The following is a 19,981-nucleotide window of genomic DNA, read 5'->3' as shown; positions in this document are numbered from 1 at the left end:
CTGAGCTCATTATTTAGGACCTTCTGTTTTCCACTGACGGTCATTGCTACCAATATGGAAAAAAAGGAAATATCCAGGCAGACCTTTGAAACAAGAAAGTGGAGACAACATTTTGGCTCCTCTCTGAGCCTTTATCGCAGTCTCCACTTTCTTGTTTCAATTAAATACACTGCCTTTTAGAAGAAAACCTCAGGCGTGCCTGGATATTTTTTTTTCAAGTTGATCTCTTCAGGGATTGGTCCTCCCTTTCTGGAGCACCCTGCAGGAAGTTCCCCTCTTTCAGTGTGTGCATTTTACTCTTGTTTTTTTGTTTGCAAACAATTGCTACCAATATAGACCATGACAGATGAATCATTAAAATTTAATTTTAAACCTTCAGTGAATACTTTCCTAGCAACCTACTCTTCTACCCTACACTTACCCTTTGTGTCACTATACCTCACTCCCTCTAGCATGTAAGCCATTGAGCTGGGTCCTCAATCCCTCTGTTCTGTATTTCCAACTCATCTGGTTACAAATATGTGTCTGTTAGTCCACCCATTGTAGAGCAGTGCGGAATTTGTTGGCGCTACCGCGCTTTATAAATAATAATTTAAAACGGAAAGCATGCAAAGCTATTTTACATGATGCAACAATGGTGCATTTAGTCTGAAGGACTAGGCTTTATATGTTGCCTTGTATAGCCAGCAAACTAAGTACAGCTTGCTGGCTATAGTCCCAAAGCCTCTTCTACAAATACAAACATACATTTGACCATCTGTCAGATCGCAGGTCATTCCTCTTCCACTTTGTTAAAAATAGCCTATTTGCAGATAGTGTTCAAAGAGGAATATTATTTTTTTAGGATGCATTTATATTTTTCCTGTGTTTTAGCATGCTTTAAAACATTGTGTTTATCAATAAAATAGGTTAATAAAATAAATTAATGTTTACATTGCAGCTCTAAGTCTGCCCTCAGTAACTGTTTATCAGACAGCAACTAGAGGGCTTCCGGAATCGAAACCGACCTTTGGTCCGTTATCGGACGCTGGATGTCCTCACGCTCAGCATGAGGACCTTCAGCATCAGATTTTCCCCATAGGAAAGTGTTGATTTATGCTTTCCTATTGGGAAATCCTAATGCGAGCACGGCCATTTTTCTTACTGAATGAGTTTTTCTTGCCTCTCATATCAGGTCTGGAAACATTTAGGTGAATAATTAGACAAGAAGCACGCCAGGAATCAATACCTGGGCGTTATCTTAGTCCTCAAGCATTTACGTGACATGCACCATGATCAAAGCCTGAGCACTCTTTTAGTCCCCAAGCATTTAAATACCATGTATCTTTAACTGGACATCATCTGTACTTTATAATAGCAAAAGTGACCCAACATGAAAATTTCTACTGAGATGCCATTTAGCTATAGAATGAGTTATAGAGCTGTGCCATACTCCGTTTCACTGATTTTACAAAATCTGCTTACCTACTTTTTAGAATATGCCACATAAATCTTCACATGTAATTGGGCCAATCATGTTCCCAAGTGTACTTATTTATGCTACAAATTCAGCTAAAGTTTGAGTTATTATAGTTAAACCAAATGTCTGTATAACAGCTACATTAATAAAAAAAATGTCAGTTTGCCAAATACACTTAAAGTAAACCTATCTTTTACATTGAGTTTGGTATCTTTCATCTGCTACTGTCCTCCACAATTACATTGTTACATAGCTGAAAAGAGACTTGCGTCCATCAAGTTCAGCCTTCCTCACATATGTTTTTTGCTGTTGATCCAAAAGAAGGCAAAAAGAAAAAGAAAAAAACAGTTTGAAGCACTTCCAATTTTGCAACAAGCTAGGGGAAAAAAAATCCTTCTTGACCCCAGAATGGCAGTCAGATTTATCCTTGGATCAAGCAGTTATTACCCTACATTGAAAGATTATATCCTTGAATATTCTGTTTTTGCAAGTATGCATCTAGTAGCTGTTTGAACATCTGTATGGACTCTGATAAAACCATTTCTTCAAGCAGAGAATTCCACATCCTTATTGTTCTTACAGTAAAAAAAAAAAACCTTTCCTTTGCCTTAGACGAAATCTTCTTTCTTCCAGTCTAAACAATTGCTTATTCCTTGCATTTTAAAAGGGTTTTAGGAAGTACATAGGCATTACTCAACATTTAAATGCAGAATGTTTACCTTAACTACTCTTGTGATGTCACAGTTTGAGTGTATAGATCATGCCCTTGCAGTCTCACTGTTCAATTCTCTGCCATTTTAGATGTAAATCATTTTTGTTTCTCTTTATGGAGCCCTAGCCACATCTCCCCTGACTGTGGAAGAAAATGTTTAATTTTCAATCAGATCTTAATTTACTTTACTCTTAACTCTGTATATTAAACTTTAATCACACTCAGGAGGCTCTTGCAATCTATTAACAGAGCAGGAATAAGAAAGTTTAAACATTAGATCTCCCTTTGAGGAAATGTTTAGGAAGGCTGTGCAGGTCGCATGCAGGGAAGTGTGGCTAGAACTGCATAAACAAAGTAATCCTAAATGCCAAAGAATTGGGACTGCAGGGACATGATATATATACCAAAACTGCTTAATTGAGCTAAAGTTGTTTTGGGGACTATATATCCCTTTAATTTACTGAGCCACACACTATCCTAAGGGAGGATAGGCAAGATCCAAGCATGGCATTTGATGGAAAAATTATCATGCTCCATCACTTTACATTTGAATAATTGACCAAAAAATGTCCAAACCTGTGCAAAAAGATTCACATTATGAGAAGGCAATGTCTCGTAGTATGTCCCCTCAATACAGCTCAAATAAAATTTATTTGGGACATTTAGTGTAAGTAGCCAATGAAAGACCAAGCATCCCCACCTACTGTTATATTGCATATACTAGAACTACTCTCTTGTATAAAGATTCACACGTGTTGTATGTATTGTTCCTGATGAGAAATCTTGGAAAAATTCAAAACAGGAAAAGTCTATTCTACTTTCAGGTTTATTCACTAAAGTGAGAATTCAAAGTGAATTTCAAATGCACAGCCAAAGTAGCTGAAGTGGAAGCAAAGCTGACTTAGAGACTTTTTCCAGTTCAGTTATTTTAGCCTTAAAGGAACACTATAGTGTTAGTAATTCAAACATGTAATCCTAACAATATAGTGCTACAGTAATATTTAGCTCTCTGGCCACCCTTTCTGTGGACTAAAAAGGTAACCAATTTACCCTTTCTCCATTGCGGCAGCTGACACCGCCTCCATGGCTGAGATCATCAATCTTGATAATCTCAGCCAATCCAATGGTTTCACGTAGAAAAGCACTGGGACTATTGCGCATGCACAGCAAAATGCCATGCTGCACCAATCCGCATCTAATCATAGAGATGCATTGAATCAATACTTCTATATGGGGAACATTAAGTGTCTCCATGCAGTGAGGAAACGCTGAAAGTAGGTGCTGCACTTTACTAGGAATCAACTCTAGTGGTCGTATGAGTAACTGCCACTAAAGGTGTTACTAGGCAGTAAAGTAAACACTGAAATACCTGCAGGCACATTAAGCTGTAGTTCTTCTGATGACTAGTGTCCCTTTAATTATTTGTCTTAGATTTTTGACATACCAGCAGACTATTTATAAACTGTGGATCTTTATAGAGGATTCTTCAGACATCTGTCTGCAAATTAACGGCTGGTTATTGGTGCACCCCTCAACAAATGAACAACCCCTCACTCCTCCCCCCCCTCAATACCCAACAAACAAAAAAGACATTTCACACTATAATGTTGAATACTTAATGGACTTTAATAAGGGTTATTGTTAAGAATATAAAATGTGACAAATTACAAGAAAGCCATGAAAGACAAAAATATTTATAGGACGCTCCACATCATTGGTTTTGCTCAAAGCTCACAAAAATATTAAAAGAGAATCAACAAAGTACATTTATTTAATATGACAGCATTATTTTCCTTGTGAAAAAAAAAAAGACTGCTATGCATTACCTGGACGGAGGGCTTTTTACAGACATGTGAACCATACAAATATCAGCAAATATGGAACTGAAACAATTGCATACACATGATCTATCTCTAAGTCAATACAAGTAACATTGAAGCAAACTGTCATTTCATCACCTTTACCTGTGCCTCATGTATATACACCCAGGATTCCCTGTGTCTGCGTCAATACACAGGTTAAAACATGACTGATGTGTTTATTCAGAAAAATCTGTAAAATTTAAAACGGCATCTTAACATTCAGGGAAATTTTCACTAAGGAGAATCAGTATTGAAAAAAAAAAAAAAACTCAGTAACAAGAATTTGGCTCAGTAACCCCAGGTCCAGTTTAGTGGGATCTGCATGGTTATATTAAAGGGCAGTTTAAGAACATAACCACTTCAGAGCGATGTAGCCGCTGCTAAAAGAGCAGGCTGATGTCAATAACTTCCATCCAAATGTGGGAAGGTTTGAGGTCACCAATATGGGAGTATGAACCTTTGCTCTTAAGCAGGGATAGGCAACCTTTGGCACTCCAGATGTTGTGGACTACATCCCCCATAATGCTGGCAAAGCATCATGAGAGGTGTAGTCCAAAACATCTGCAGTGCCGAAGGTTGCCTATGCCTGCTCTAGATTCTAGTGATATTAGAAGAGGAGCCAGGCTGCAGGCACCTAGGGGGCCCGGTTAAGAGTCAGTTTTAGAGAAGAACTACTTCTTTGCGTTCCAAAGTTTCCACTAGATCACACTGTAATGACCAATTAATTCTATAGACGTTCAGTAAACTTTCTGAATTCGCTCTGTGAGTGCTCACAGGTGATTTCTCAATGGGTTAAGTGAAAGTAATTTTAAACATTTAAGGACCAATGATTTGTCATGCCATCATCACAATCTTGTCTCTACAGACTATGCCAGTATGGAATGGGCTGCTTATTAGCATTTGCTACGTTATACATTCTTGTTACCAATAAGTGGAGCATTGTTTTTTGATACAGAATCTTTAAAAGCTGACAGAATTATTTCATAATTGGTTCTTATAGTAATTGTGGAGCAAACGTGTAAATAATAGTTATATTTAAGTAAACTTCTAATTTAATCTGTCTGATCTTCAAATCGCAAATGTGTCTAAAATATAGATTCTAACCAATAAATAGCACAGTTGGATTGGGAAATCATTTTTATGTAGCCCAATACTAGATATAGTTCCTTATATGTAATATGTCAACTATACACAATACAATAGATGGATATTTCGGTACTGAATGGTTAGTCATAAATGTGTTGTAGCTTTAATTATCAAGCACCTATATCACGGACCATGTCTAATATGACAGAAATCTCAAATATTGACTAACCAAAAATTAAGGCAATTTTTATGAAATTTAAAAAGACCATTGTTGTAATATTAGATAGAACTATAAATTGTTCATCATTGCCTAGAACAAAATAATTAATTTTATAAAGCTTTTATTGATTTTTTTACATGTAATAAAAAAGGTACACAGGATATAAAATAGTTCATGGATTTACAATTAAAAATACACATCCTGGAACCCGTAATACCAAGCATGTGCATATTAAGGGCATAAGGTACAAATCCTGAACTTCAAAACCTGAGAATAGGTAATTGAAGCACCTTTTTTTTTCAAATTACCAAAGAGGCAAGTTTATTTTGTCAAAGGAAATTCACAATTTTAGTAAACCCTGTCTAAGAGGTAAGTAACAATACAATAACAAATGGAATGAGTTTCAGATTACAGGAATAGTATTACCTTATTACATGCCAATTTAAATAAATATGTTTTGGTAAAAAAAAAACACTTAGAATGAATTATTCCAATTGGAGCAGTAAGGGATTCTTCGGATTATGTGGCTTGCATAAGTGATCTCCAAGTGGCAAACATGACAATTCATGCCAATTTATTTTATCACTTTCAACAGAATAAAAGGTAAATTTAGTATTTTAACAGCATATTTAAAAAAAAAAAAAAAAAAAAAAAAAAACAAGAGTAACTATGGGGTAATAATGACCACCTATTTTCAATGCATTAAAAAAAAAAAAAAAAAAGTACTCACCTTTAACATTTTCTTAGGAGCACTGCTTAGTCACCCCTTGCGCACTAGGAGATTATTTTCCCATAAAACCCTGTTAAACTGGAGGTTATTGAATAAGTTTGTTATACCAAAGGGAAGTTCTGGTTATTGTAAGTGAGGAATGAAATGGTGCCATAATGCTGCTGATTTTCAGTCACCCTATGCCCAGTTCGCGGTTTATGTTGAGATCTAAGCAGTGCTGCATTCTCTCTCCAGAGAAAAGGGATATATATAGTCCAAAAACCTGGACAAAACAAAGATTTTTAGAGTTCCGGGCTTGCTGATGGATGGAAGGCGATTTACACCCCAGCAAAAATAAATAGCTTGAATCTGAACAGTGCTTGCACTATAACCATTTTAAAAAGCTAAAGTGATTGTAGTGCTTAGAGTAACACTTTAACATTGTAATTGTTACAAAGGAGCGGGTTTCAAAGCAAAAGATATATTATCTTACACTATATAGCAACTATGATATGTCATATATTGTCTTAAACAAGAAACATGAATTTATATAATTAAAATCAAATATGCTTCATAAATGCTTATTTAATGACAATACTGAGTAAAATGGTGTCAGCAAAATGATGCTTCAAAGGGGAACTTTTACTTCACAGGATTTCTAATATTATGTTTGCATATCCCCTGTATTTCACAAATGTTTCTGCAAGGTGTGAAAAATAGCATAACATATAGTAATCAACACCTCTTTATCCTGCTACTGGACACCTCCATCTTAGCTCACTGTAAACAATTGTTATTGACTTGGTAGTCATCTCATAATTTGCAATGTGTGCCCTGTATGTGCCTTGACTGAACTGGATTGTAGTGTAAATTGCTAAATCCGTAATATAAATTGAAAAGACATCAAACGATAAAAAAGGTTAAAGGACCACTAAAGGCACCCAGAGCACTTCCTCTCAATGAAATTGTCTGGGTGCAGTGGTACTTTAGTTTTAATCCTGCAATGTAAAATATTGCTGTATAGTAGATATGGCAATGCCTTGATTGCAAGGTTAACACATCTCTAATGGTTGCCTTCATGACAGTTACTAAAGGCGCTTCCGGCTTGAGAACCAAGTCAAACTCTGTTCTCAATAAAATGCTGCAATTGACTCGTGTAATGTGTCGAATTGCACGAGCTTCCCTATGGGGAGGCATTGTATTGTCTGAGATCATCATAATTATCTTTACAATATGGCAGCAAAATCATCATATTCGTATATATAAAATTTCGTATTGCATGGGGGTGCATATTGTGTGATAATGCACTTTCACTATTTTGTCAGCCATACCGTAGGATGATACAGTTCCACCATTTTTGTCAGCCATATTTTTTTCCCTTTCTACCTCCTGCCCTTTAGGCAAGTGCTATAAACTATATGCATAATATGGTAACTACAGATGGCAAAGAATTTGGCTGACATATAGATTACAGTTTTATCTATCAAGTGATAACATATCATTTTTGCACTCCAGGTACACTTTGAAAATATTAATAGCTTAAAAAGGTGTATATTAGTGTACCTGTCTGAACTCTGGTATGTAAACCAGTAATATGCTTGTGGAAAAATAAAATCTATTAAGGCATTTGGTTATAAAAGCACAATTTAAGAAAACAGGTAGCATTTAGATAGGACTAAAAAGGATACATTTAATAAATATCTAAACTTTCCACTTAAAAATATTGGGTGTGTGTTCTACTATTACCCATTACACATTCCTGTCGAACTACAGAGGCATTACTTGATCATATCTGCCTCCGGTATTACACAGAGAACAGTTTGGAATTCGCGTATTTACAGATGTACAGGACACTTTCATTTCCAACAGGGCTTTCTGTTGCTAAGCAGACCACGACATCTATAAAAAAAAAGGGGGTTTCTACAAATAAATAAAAAATGGGGAATAAAATAGTAGTAGTAGTAACATTGTGGAGTCATGTTTATGCTGGGTTATTTTTGTTTTTCTATTAACAAATGCAAATAACTTGACAGTAGAGCAACTGTAGCAACTTTTTCTCACAAAATCCTTAATTTCAGGATGTTCTCCTACAATACTGAATTAGAAGTTACATTTTTGACAGTTCCTTTGATAGGCATGCTGGAGGGTAGGGCGGACTCTTTAGCCTCAGAACTTTACAGATGGTGGAAAGGACAGGGTGATATTAAAGTTTTTTTTATTTTAATTTTATAACAGAACATTGCTTCTCAGAGAAGCCATTTACTATAAAAAAGACCAGTAGTATAGTGCTCCGCCAGGCTTATTTACAGGTAGGGCACGGGGTCCCCTAGGTGACTATTGGAAAACAATGCTGTTTGTTGTACATCCCTCTATTAGTTGGGTAGCATGACAGGATCAGCATATGCTTGTTTTCAGCAATGCTTTCATTTAGATCCTGTAGAGCATTAACAGCAAGCCGTTTATAGATAGAAAGAAAGACATAACATACAAAGGTGGGGATATGTCATGACACCTGCATCTCTGTTAGTGTAGGAGTTTTTCTTAGGGGTAAATCCCAGGTGTTTTGGGAACCATGCAACAGCCCTGCTTCCTATAATTATATATGGGCAAACAGAACCTCACAAAAAAAACCCAAAAAACTAAATACATTGTTGCAAAATGGAAATGTGATTGATGATCAACTGATTATCCCAGGATTTGATAAATCTCTGAGATTATTCGTTGAAGGTATCCTGAAACAACTAAAACGGTTATTTCAGCATAGACAATTATTGGTGGATTTCAATCCCCACTGCATAAAGAAACCAGGGAGATTTGTTAAAATGTGGGGCCAACATGTTCATCAATAGAAGAAGCATGTGGTCTAAGATTAATGCTGAGAGCTACCTACAGGTTAATATCCCGATATTCCATCCATGGGGGATGGTGAGACAATTTTAAAATATGTATAAACATATGTATTACAAACTAATAAGCATTTTACAGTGTGATAAATCATATCCCACTAAGAGAAACCGTTAATTGCAGTGAAAAAAAATGCTTATACAAATCTGACCTCACTGAAACCAGACATACAGGTTCAATCACAAAACAAGTATACATCACAAAAAGTATACAAAACAATGTAATGTTCTTACAAAAAAAGCATTCTAAGGCGGCAGGAATTTGCAGGTTACAATAAAACCAGCTCAGAAAGAAAAGCCATTTTCTTGTCATGGATCCCCAACGTGTCGGTGTTACCAGTTGTCCAGAAAATCAAACCCGGTCTTTAAGACAACGCTGCTAGTGTTAATCTGTAAAGCACACAGAAAAGAACAGAATGTTAGGAAAGGCTTTACTTTCAAATGGAATATTGACTTTTCCAAGACATGCCATCTTCCCCCATAGAGATTTTACCAAGATGTTTTTACCTTGTAGAATGAAGTAACCATATCGTATATCGTCAGTTTTAGATATTTAAGTCTAGTTTGTAAAAACGAGAAATGTTAAGCCATGTATATTTAAATGCACACACAAACCTGTGCAGATCTGATTCAAATTACCAATCTGATTTGCAAGATATACTTTGTCATTTCCTTCCTAAAGGTATAATTGCCTATTATCATCCTTCCGATAGAAAGCTTGCCAATTACTCCGCACAACTGCATTTAGTCATTTGTTTTGTATAAAAAGAACCCTTTTAGGAAATTTTAATTTGTAAAGCTTTTGTTCCAAATGTTAAATATAAAAGCAGAGCTCAGACAGACAGTTGTTTTCTGTAAACCATAATTAATTTTTTTGTGATTCACTTTCAATGTTGTGTTGTGTAATGTTGCGATCACTTTTAATGTTGCTACCAGCAGGGGCGGACTGACAATTCACAGGGCTCTCAGGCAATAGGAGACCAAGGGCTTTTTTCCCCTATGTTTGCTCGTGACAAGCAGCATCCTCCACATTTGTTTTCAATCATACAAGTCTATTCAAGTAGCCTCCTAATGTTTGTAGGCGACTTGTGGGGTTCAGTGTGTGGGATGCTGCTTGTGATGTGTTCCTGTATGTCAACGCGTTGTGTTAGAATTGTTTGTCTTCTTTTACCTATTGTACTGCACTGAAGAATATGTTTGTGCTATATAGATAGTTGTAATTATTGCGTAATTATGGTGTGGATGTGTGTGTGTAAGGAGGCTGTATGCAATATTGCAATGGTAGGAATGCTGCTTGTGATAACTGTTCGTAGGGAGGCTGCATGTTGTTTTCCATGTGTGGGGATGCGGCTTGTGGGATTGTGTGCATACAGTGAGGCTTCTGGTGGATTTGAGTGTGTGAATGAGTATGTAGGTTGAGAAGGCTGGTTGTGTTGCAGTGTGTGTGGTAGGGGCTGTAGTAGGCGTCTGTGGGTTACTAGGGCTGTAGTGTTTGTTTGTATGGACAATAGATATTAAGGCTGCAGTTTGTCTTGTGTGTGTGGATAGTAGCTGCAGTGTGTGCGTGTGGGGATATGGGCTGTAGTAGGTGCAGGGGGGCATAGGGACTGTAGTAGGTGCCTTGGGGAGATAGTGGCTGTAGAGGATTCAAGAGTGATAGGTGGTATACTAGGTGCAGGAAGGTTTAGGGCTGTAGTGGGTCCAGTGAGGGCTGTGATGGGTGTAGGGAGGGATAGGGGCTAAGGGGGGTGAATGGGGCATTGGGGCAGAGGTGAGTGATGAGGGAGATTGGTGCTGAAGTGGGCATGGGGCCCAGGTGCGTGCTAAGGGAGATGGGTGCTGAGGTGGAGCATTGGATATGAAGTGGGTGCTGGGGTTGAAGAGGGAGATGGGTGCTAAGGTTGATCGGGGCTGAGGTGAGTGAAGCGGGAGATGGGTGCTGAAGTGGGTGGAGGGGGGCATGGGGCTAAGGTAGGTTCTAAGGGAGATGGGTGATGAGTTGGAGAGAGGCATAAGGCTGAGATGGAGGGGGGCATGGGGCTGAGGAGAGTGTTGAGGTGGAGGGGGGCATGATGAAGTGGGGGCTGAGGTGAGTGAAGGGGGAGATGGGTGCTGAGGTGGACTAAAAGTTCTCATGGGAGATGAGGTGTGTGCTGGAGGAGATGGGGGCTGAGGTGAGTGAAGGGGGAGATGGGGCATGGGAGATTGACATACCTGCTGACTCTGCCAGGCTGCTCACTCTGTAGATTCTGCAGGAGGAGAGGAGAGTAGGGGGCAGGAAGTGATGTCACTTCCCCTACCCCCGCCTCCTCCCGTCACACGGAGCTCCGCACAGAGAGGATGGAGGAGGCCTGGCAAGAGCAGCATTGCTGCCGGGTCTCAGGAGGTGAGGGGGACACTTCAGCGGCAACATATGTTAAATTGTGCCTCTCTGGCTGGGGAGATCTCTGAACTCCCCAGCGAGAGAGAGTATGACTGTTTAGGCAGCCGGGCCCCTGACTGCCTCGGGCCCTCTGTCCATGACTGATCTGCCCATATATTTATTACATGCAAGAATAATCAAGTTATTTTTAAAAGGACAATGCGTGCCAAAGTAACAATGTATAAACATCCCTATATCATTAAAGTAGAAATTTAGACAGAAAACACCATTTCCTTATTGATTCATGTTTTGCCTACAGCATGGAGTTTCACTGTTTGTGTAAATGTATAGGTGTAAGCTAATAAGCTTTTTGTCAGTATGCAAAGTGTTTTATTGTTATGTATCTTTGAAAATACATATAACTAGAATAATCTGCCTGTAGATGTATGTGAAGTGGGTTCTGTAAAGTGTTAGAGTATTTAAGGTTTCTGTGTAAAAATCTGTGTGTAAACAGTGACGTGTCTGTATATGTAAATTATTGTCGTAATGTCAAAGTATTCAAGAGGTTTATGTAATTGAAAGCATGTGGATACATATAGGACCCTCTTTCAGGGTTAAAAGGTTTGTAAAACTATTTAATACTGGAAAATGGGCGGCTGCCAGTGGACTACATGCACCATAACCTCTTCAATGAGAAAGTGGTAATTGTGCCTTTACATAAGGGTGGATAAATGAAACATGAACTTTTACAGCAAATAAAACAGATATTATAGCTAAATAGTCACTGTTTAAAAACTATTTTAAAGAAGCTAAAAACTAAAGTTAAAACAGAAGGCAAATAGTGTGAGAATAAAATAGCATGCACTTTTCGGATGCGTTGATCGGTGACAGTCACATACAGCAACCTGCAGTGATTGACTCATTTTATGTACCGTACTAATTTGATATAAAGAACATTGCTACAAAGTACCCCGATGAAAGGGTTACTGTAACCAAAAAACAGTGTTTTTAATAAACATTTAATAAACATCTTTAATAAAGCCCAAAAAAAGAAAAAGACTTTCAGAATGGCTTATGACGCTGCCAAAGATAGTTACACCTCTGGCAGCAAAAAAGACGTTTCTCTGTATGTGCAGTGTTTCAAACTGAATTGCTGTACATACAGACGACAAGTACCATAACCAAGTGGCCGTGGTGCTCGGAGTACCCTTTATGTCACCTGGAGAGAAAACCATTTATACTTCATAGTGAAGTGCCCTTACTGTGTGCATACTATCTTCCACTGTATCCTATTTATTTTTATATATATCTACTGATGATAGTCTGTTAACTGTTATAACATAACAATATATAAATAATCTCCTCATACATTTTCATGGCACATAATTACATGGTATCCACCGTCTAGAAGAAGTGTCAATTTCCCAGAGATATTAGCCTCAACAGACCTCAATATAGTACTCTAGCGCATGTGCCAGAATACACCAGTGACGCCAACTCCTGGCACTGAAGCACCAGGAGCAAAAAAGGACCGGCCGTAAGAAAATGGTCCTGCAGGTTCAGGTAAGTGACTCATCTTTCCCTAACCCTCCGGCCACCAGCGGCGATGTCACCGTTGTAGGTCTTTGCAAATTAAGAAAAGTCTCCCAATACAGTGACTCTTTAATGTTAAGTCCACACAATATTGCACATATTAGGTAATATTCAGACAAATACCCACCTTTGAGAAGAGCTGAGATTCTTCTGAGAAAGAATCATTATTCACTGGTTCCCTGATTGTTTGTGCTGCTATTTGTACTGGTGCTATTGGTTCTGGGAGGAAGACATCATCTATGGTGCTCACAGAAGATTGGCTTGGTCGATGTCTATCTAAATCCAGAAGTACAGAGGACAGGCTAGAATTGGTAGTCTTGGGCTGCTTGGTTACCACAGCTGGATTTTCAAAAGCCAAAGTTGGCTTTTCGATGATCATGGCTGGCTTCTCAATGGCCATGGCTGGCTTCTCAATGGCCATGGCTGGCTTCTCAATGGATGTAGCTGGCTTTTCCATCATTCCAACTGGCTTCTCAGGTTTTCCTGGCTTCACTAAATCTTTTTCTTTCTGGAAGGAATCTTGTCTATAATAGTTTGGAAGGGGCTTCTCTCCCTTTTCAATGGACTTTATCTGGCTGGGTGTTAGCGACTGAAATTCCGACTGTGAACCTTCAATCCTGGACCGCTCCATGCTTATTTTCCAGAAGGCAGATTCTTCCTCTTTTCGGACTGGTGTTGACCCTTCACAGTTTGGTGTTTTGGTTCCTTGAATAACTTTGGAGGTTTGGTTCACATGTGGTGTCTTTACCTGATTGCCTTGGATACCAGGTTTAGGAGTTTGTTTTAGGTCACTTTGTGCTGGGCCACTGGCTGTATCTTGTGCGTTGAGTGAAGCAATGCTGAACTCCATCTGACTCTGTTGTAAATAGAAATTCATTATGAGACAATAAGGGATCACATATTACAAAAAGCATACATTAATGACAACCAGTGCTCTACTTTATTAGAGTGTTGCAGAGCTGCTAATTTTGTGTTCTAAGAATAAAGAGTCTTGTTTCGGACAATAAAAGTTCATTTTTGAAGTATACAATATTTCAGGTAATCCAGGATACTCTTCAATGGACGTCGAAGACAACAAAAGGAGGGACCCCAACTCTGTTAAATATATTTCAATTAAGGGAACACTTTGAATCCATAAAGCACTTCAGCTTGCTCCACTATTTCTCACTTAATTAGTTTACTCTCTATTTACTTTCGAACACATGTATTTGTTAATAAAGAATGTGAATGACAAAGTCATCTTGTAAGATATCTCAATTTGCAATCTCTAAATATTATTTTAACTCGATGTATTGTACTGCACAGTTATGATATACCAGTAGTTCTATAATCTAGTAATAATAGGCTTTGTGTGTACATATATATAACTGGTTGTGAATAGATGTAAGGTCATCTCTACTGTTTTGAAACACTAATATTTGTATTCAGCAAAGTCTTCCGAGTAAAACAGTACCCCCTATGTACAGGTTTTATGGTGTATTGGAAAGTTACAGGGTTAAATATAGTGCTAGCAAATTAAATTCCCTGGACTTTTGGCCTGGGTTGTCAGGCTGGTCCTGCTAATTGTAATTAATACAATTACCTAATTATGTAAAATTATTACATCAATATATACGTAGAATTATATATATAGTTTTTATATATATTAGTTTATATATATATATATATATATATATATATAGTGATATAAACTTATGTATATAGATATATTATTTCATTCTACATGTATTTTGAGATCAAAATATATAATAATTTTAAAATACAGTTAGAACGAATTTACACATTGTTTAACTAAATTTTTCAACGTATTTACAGATTTATTTTATATATAAATATGTATATAATGAAAATTATATATATATATATATATATAATCAATATCATTGTACGTGTATTTTGATATTAATATATATTTATAATTATATATATATTAATATTAAAATACACGTAGACAGTGTATGTGTATATATGTGTATGAGTGTGTGTATATGTATATATATATATATATATATATATATATATATATATATATACTTAGATCATATATATAATAAATATATATGATCTAAGTATATATAATGTTATTTTACACTGTTTTAAACTTTAATTATTTTTTTTTTTTTTAGACAGCAGGTGGAGTACCTGTCCCCCTGCTGGTAATGCCTTGGACGGCTATGCCGTCCATGTGATCGCGAGGTCCTCGCAAGGACCTCGCGATCACATGGCCCGGGGGGCTGAAGAGGACGGAGGGGGACTCCCTGGGCTCCCAGGTGAGTCCCCATACCGGGTAAGTAGAAAAGGACGGTTTGGTCGTTCTATGCCGCCCTCCGGCGTTTAGAGCCGGTTCCTTAAGGATGGCATAGAATGCCTGCCGTCCTTAAGGGGTTAATATGATGTTTATTTACAGATTTCCCTAATATGTAACAAGCATGTATTTTTTAAATGTGGAAAATAAAATTAAAATGTAGAAATCCACACCTCTTTATCGAGCGATGAGGCACCTCCACCTTAGCTTCCTGTCATTCATTGTTATTAGTGCTGTCCTTTGCCCCTGGCATTTAGCATACAGAAAACATACAGACATGTAGCGTAAGGAAACAATGTTATTTCTCCTGTTCATGCGCAATGTTTGTCCTGGCTATGACTTATCCTGGCTATGACTTATCTGAACTGGATTATGATGTCATTTTTAAAAATAAAATAAAAAAAACATCTCATTAATAGGTTAATAGGTTAAGTTCTAGATAATTTCCAATTTTTAATTCAATGGTGTAATTTTCCAAGAAGGGACCCTTTTAAACATATCTTCAGCATTTTCTTATTTATGTGCAAAACAACAAACATTAACTTATATGTGAGAAAACAAAAACAAAAAAACGAGCATGTGAAGGGCACCTTAGTCTGGGTATTACTGTCACGGATAGAGAATCGCAACCCATCCATCAGCTGGGATTACATTGTTTGCAGGCCTTTCCAGTCACGTACACACCACACCAGTGCGGTGTAGGAAGCTTTCCTAATTTAACCAGTGGCATCCTAAATGGTCAAACTGTTCTGACAATCTTTCTGAAATACAGCACATAATATGGAGTGGTTCTTAACCCCTTAAGGACACAACTTCTGAAATAAAAGGGAATCATGACGGAATATTTCCGTCATGTGTCCTTAGGAGTTAAAGGGAGTCCATAGGCACCCATATCATTTTTCATCTTAATGAAGTGATCTAGGTACAATGTGTATGTCATTTTAACTCTGCCACTCAAAATAATGCAGATTTACCAGAACATCAATGTTTTCATTGGAGATTTAAAATGCCTCTAGTGGCTGTCAGACAGCCAGCCAATAGAGGTGTTTCTACAGCAATAAGAGAGTTAAACTCTGTTATAGATGAGATGAGATAGCAATCTTAGAATGCATTTAATTGGCGCTGAGCAGCGTTTTGCTGCACATGTGCACTAGCCTCCCAATGCTTCCCTATGGGGCAACATTGGATTGGCTAAGATCATCAATCTTGATGATTTCAGCCAGAGACTAGGCACTGTCGCACAGAAAACAGCACACCGTGGGATGTAAAAGTAAACAGAGCTTACCTTATAAACCCCAGCAAGGATGGTGGGCACCTATCTAGGTAGGGGAACACTAAAACGTTAGGAATGCATGTTTTAATTCCTAATGCTATAATGTTCCTTTAAAGTGGCTTTGTCACCTCAAACATACCGCTCTCCTACTGTCTCTTTAAAACATAGCAGGGACTATTTTCCCCATACATGACAAATGTTACAAAGGGTGGGGCTTAATTAAGTTCCAGTTACTATGCCAACCTAATCAAGTGTGAAGTTAGCCTCAAGCTCTTTGTCAAGATTGTCAAGTGAAGTAAAAATACAGAAGAGAAAGAAGTCCCTACCATGCTTTAAAGAGTAATAGATCAGTAATGAGGAAAAGACTACGAACAAGGATACAATAGAAGAAAGGCAAGTTTGAGGTGACAGACACTTTTACTCTTGTGCTGAAGCCTAAATTTTAGTTTCCACATTATTTAAAAAATAAATTATTATTTGAAAAAATGATTTGAATGATTTGAACAGGTACATCATAATCATTAGGCCCCAGGTAACTGCATGCTATAAACAGTCTCCCAATGCTTTTCTATAGGAGAGCATTGGATTGTTTGAGATCCTCAATATATATGATCTCAGCCATGGAAGCGGAGATAGGTAGGGCCAGCTGAGGCATGGAAAAAGAGGTGAGTAAAATCAGTAGAAAGCAACTTTTTATCCAACATACTAGATTCTATAACTTTATTTACTTGTGAACTAATGAGTTGACTGGATAGTACAGCTTGCACATTAAGTATAAATATTGGGTGTATATATATATATATATATATTTTAGAATTATTGCATTTATTACTATTGAATTTTTCAAACATAAGCAAGCAGGGCTTTTTTGTAATTGTAAACCAAAACTGGTGTACAGTTTAAATCTTTACAGCTTTTTCTGCAAAGTGCACTGTTTAAAACACGGAGGACTCGGGAAGTCTATTTTTATATCTTATTCAGTTGATAGGAATGTATACTATTTAACAAGCATGCAGGGCCTCAGTGACTAAAAGCTGTTTAGCTTGGCTGTCCTGAATTTTTTATTTTTATATTAAAGTAAATAGAATCCATTTAAAGGGAAACTCCACGCATATGGAGCACTTTGACTTGCTTAAGTGCTTTGTGTGCCTGGAGCCTGTCACATTTCTGACAGTTTATAAAAGTGCTGATTTCAAAATTGTCACTTTTATATTTGGGGACAGAAACATCTCCCTGGCTGTCAGGCTTCTGTTAGCTCCATGATGCCAAAGGAAGTGGCAGGCACGCTGTGCTAGTGCACTCCTGCCTTACCCCCTGTATTACAGCTCATTGAGGAGCACTGGAAAGCTGGGTGTCTGCACAATTTCATGCATGTTCAGACGCAGTCTCGCTGTTCAATGAGAAGCTTCTGATTCCCCAGCACAGACTGAAAGGAGAGGCTATGGAGGGGAACAGAGGGAGAGGCTTTGGTGGGGGAAAGAAGGAGAGGCTACAGGGGTGGGACCAATGGAGAAGCGATCGTAGGGGACAGAACGAGAAGCTATGGGGGGAAAGAAGGAGGAGAGGCTACGGGGTCGGGGAGGGGACAGAAGGAGGAGATGCAATGGGGGGGGGGGGGGGCAGAAGGAGTAGAGGCTATCGGGGGGACAGAGGGAGAGGTGATCAGGGGGACAGAAGGAGAGGCTATGAGGTGGGGGGCAGAAGGAGAGGTTATGGGGTGGGGGGGACAGAAGGAGAGGCTATGAGGTGGGGGGCGGAAGGAGAGGTTATGGGGTGGGGGGCGGAAGGAGAGGTTATGGGGTGGGGGGGACAGAAGGAGAGGCTATGCGGTGGGGGAGGAAGAAGGAGAGGCTATAGGGGGGGACAGAGGAGAGGCTATAGGGGGCAGGACAGAGTGTTAGACTCTCAGGGTTATTCACTAAACTCTGAAATTTCACAAATTAAATTCTGCTGATTTGAAAATCCGTTCCAGGTGATTTTTTTGCATTAGTTTTTCCATCTGGATTTATTTCATAAAAATTCCGAGTTAGAGGATTAAACCGGTTAATGTCCAGGTCTCTTGGCAGGTTCCAAGATGTGAAATTATTTTGTGTGTCACAAAAGACAATATTGGGTATCACTTTAGACCCTTACAAGTAGTTTATTTTTATTTTTTTTAATTATTCCACACACCTGTGGAATAACAGTACTAATAATTACAGTCACAGTACTTACTATAATTGAAGAGGTTCATAATAACTATGCAAAACTTACTTTAGTCTCCCAAGAGAATGGGGCTGAATGTTCATCCTGCCAAGTTATATCCTGGAAGAAAACACATCAAATGGTTTTATATATCAAAAGGACTGAACATATAAAAACATGAAACAGTGACATCATATGTTTATTAGTCTACTTAATGCTTATATTACAACATATAAAATCGCATAATTAGTAACTGTAGAATATTGCATATTCTAGGTTTCCATTGATTATGTATGAATGTCCAAATGGACACCTCTTGGAAAGATTTCACAACATTTCATGTATACATTGTGCTAGCAAAAAACAAAAACAATTTTTTAAAATATTTTTTTCCCACATAAATAAGCAGACTTTAGACACATTGCAAATAAAATTAACAGAAAGGATTTTTTTAAAAATAGAAATCACATTGACATAGGTATTCAGACCATTAACAGAGTACTACGTTGAAGCACCTTTGGCAGTAATGACAGCCTCAAGTCTAAGTGTGATATGACAAACCTTGCATACTAGGATTTGGTTAGCTTCTGCCATTTGTCAGATCCTCTCAAACTCCACAATCAGACAGCCACTAGAGGTGCTCTACATGGAGATGAGAAAGCACTGGATTGGCCATGATCACCAAATTCGAAGAGCATCAAGGCGGCGGCGATACCAGCCTCACAGTGTTTTTAGTGGCGCTGGAAAAAGGTGAGTGAATCACCTTCTTCATGTAGAGGGGGTAGGAGTGGACTGGATAAAAATAAATATTGATGGCTTCAACAGATTCTGTTGGATTCTCTTGGATCTGGATTGTAAGCAAGTTTTAGAGTGATATTTTACTTAAACTAGTAATACATAAACTGTGTATAATATATCGATCATCGTAGTGAAGACAGTTCCTATACAATACTATAGGATAGACCATGGAGCAAGAACTCCGTTTTGCAAGCAAAGTCCCTCTCACTCAGACAGATAATCTGTAGTATACACAAAAAGTTTTTCCAACAAAGGAATCACGTTCAAGAGATAGTCTCCTGCATCACGGTTACAAACGGACATTACTGACCAATGCTTTCAGAACTTTCACAGTAGAACCTGACATACTAGAGAAATAATAAATTCAGTAAGGTGCCAGCTTTTATGACCAAATATAGCCCTCAATTCCAAGCAATAACCTCCCCCCAACATTCTTACAATACAATGACCTGTTCTCAGCAGTTACAATAAGTGTTACAATTTAGTAAAACATAACTGTAAGGCAGTATCCAGAA

The 19,981-nt window shown here is 37.9% G+C and overlaps 2 protein-coding genes across 2 annotated transcripts in view; both read right to left on the bottom strand.

Annotated features, from left to right (window-relative positions):
* FAM89A (family with sequence similarity 89 member A) overlaps positions 1-19,981 on the bottom strand; it is a 533,463-nt gene that overhangs the window by 199,394 nt on the left and 314,088 nt on the right. The window lies entirely within an intron of this gene.
* C2H1orf198 (chromosome 2 C1orf198 homolog) overlaps positions 3,779-19,981 on the bottom strand; it is a 57,185-nt gene continuing 40,982 nt past the window's right edge. The window contains exons 2-4 of the mRNA XM_063443097.1: positions 18,738-18,788; positions 13,034-13,762; positions 3,779-9,341 (exon numbers count right to left, since the gene is read on the bottom strand). Coding sequence (XP_063299167.1) covers positions 9,285-9,341; positions 13,034-13,762; positions 18,738-18,788 — 837 coding nt within the window. The 3' untranslated portion in view covers positions 3,779-9,284. The remainder of the gene's footprint in view (positions 9,342-13,033; positions 13,763-18,737; positions 18,789-19,981) is intronic.

The sequence above is a fragment of the Pelobates fuscus genome, chromosome 2 (assembly GCF_036172605.1).
Source record: "Pelobates fuscus isolate aPelFus1 chromosome 2, aPelFus1.pri, whole genome shotgun sequence".
NCBI lineage: Eukaryota > Metazoa > Chordata > Amphibia > Anura > Pelobatidae > Pelobates > Pelobates fuscus.
Note: the sequence above shows the minus strand (reverse complement) of the source record. Positions and strands in the feature narration are given on the sequence as shown.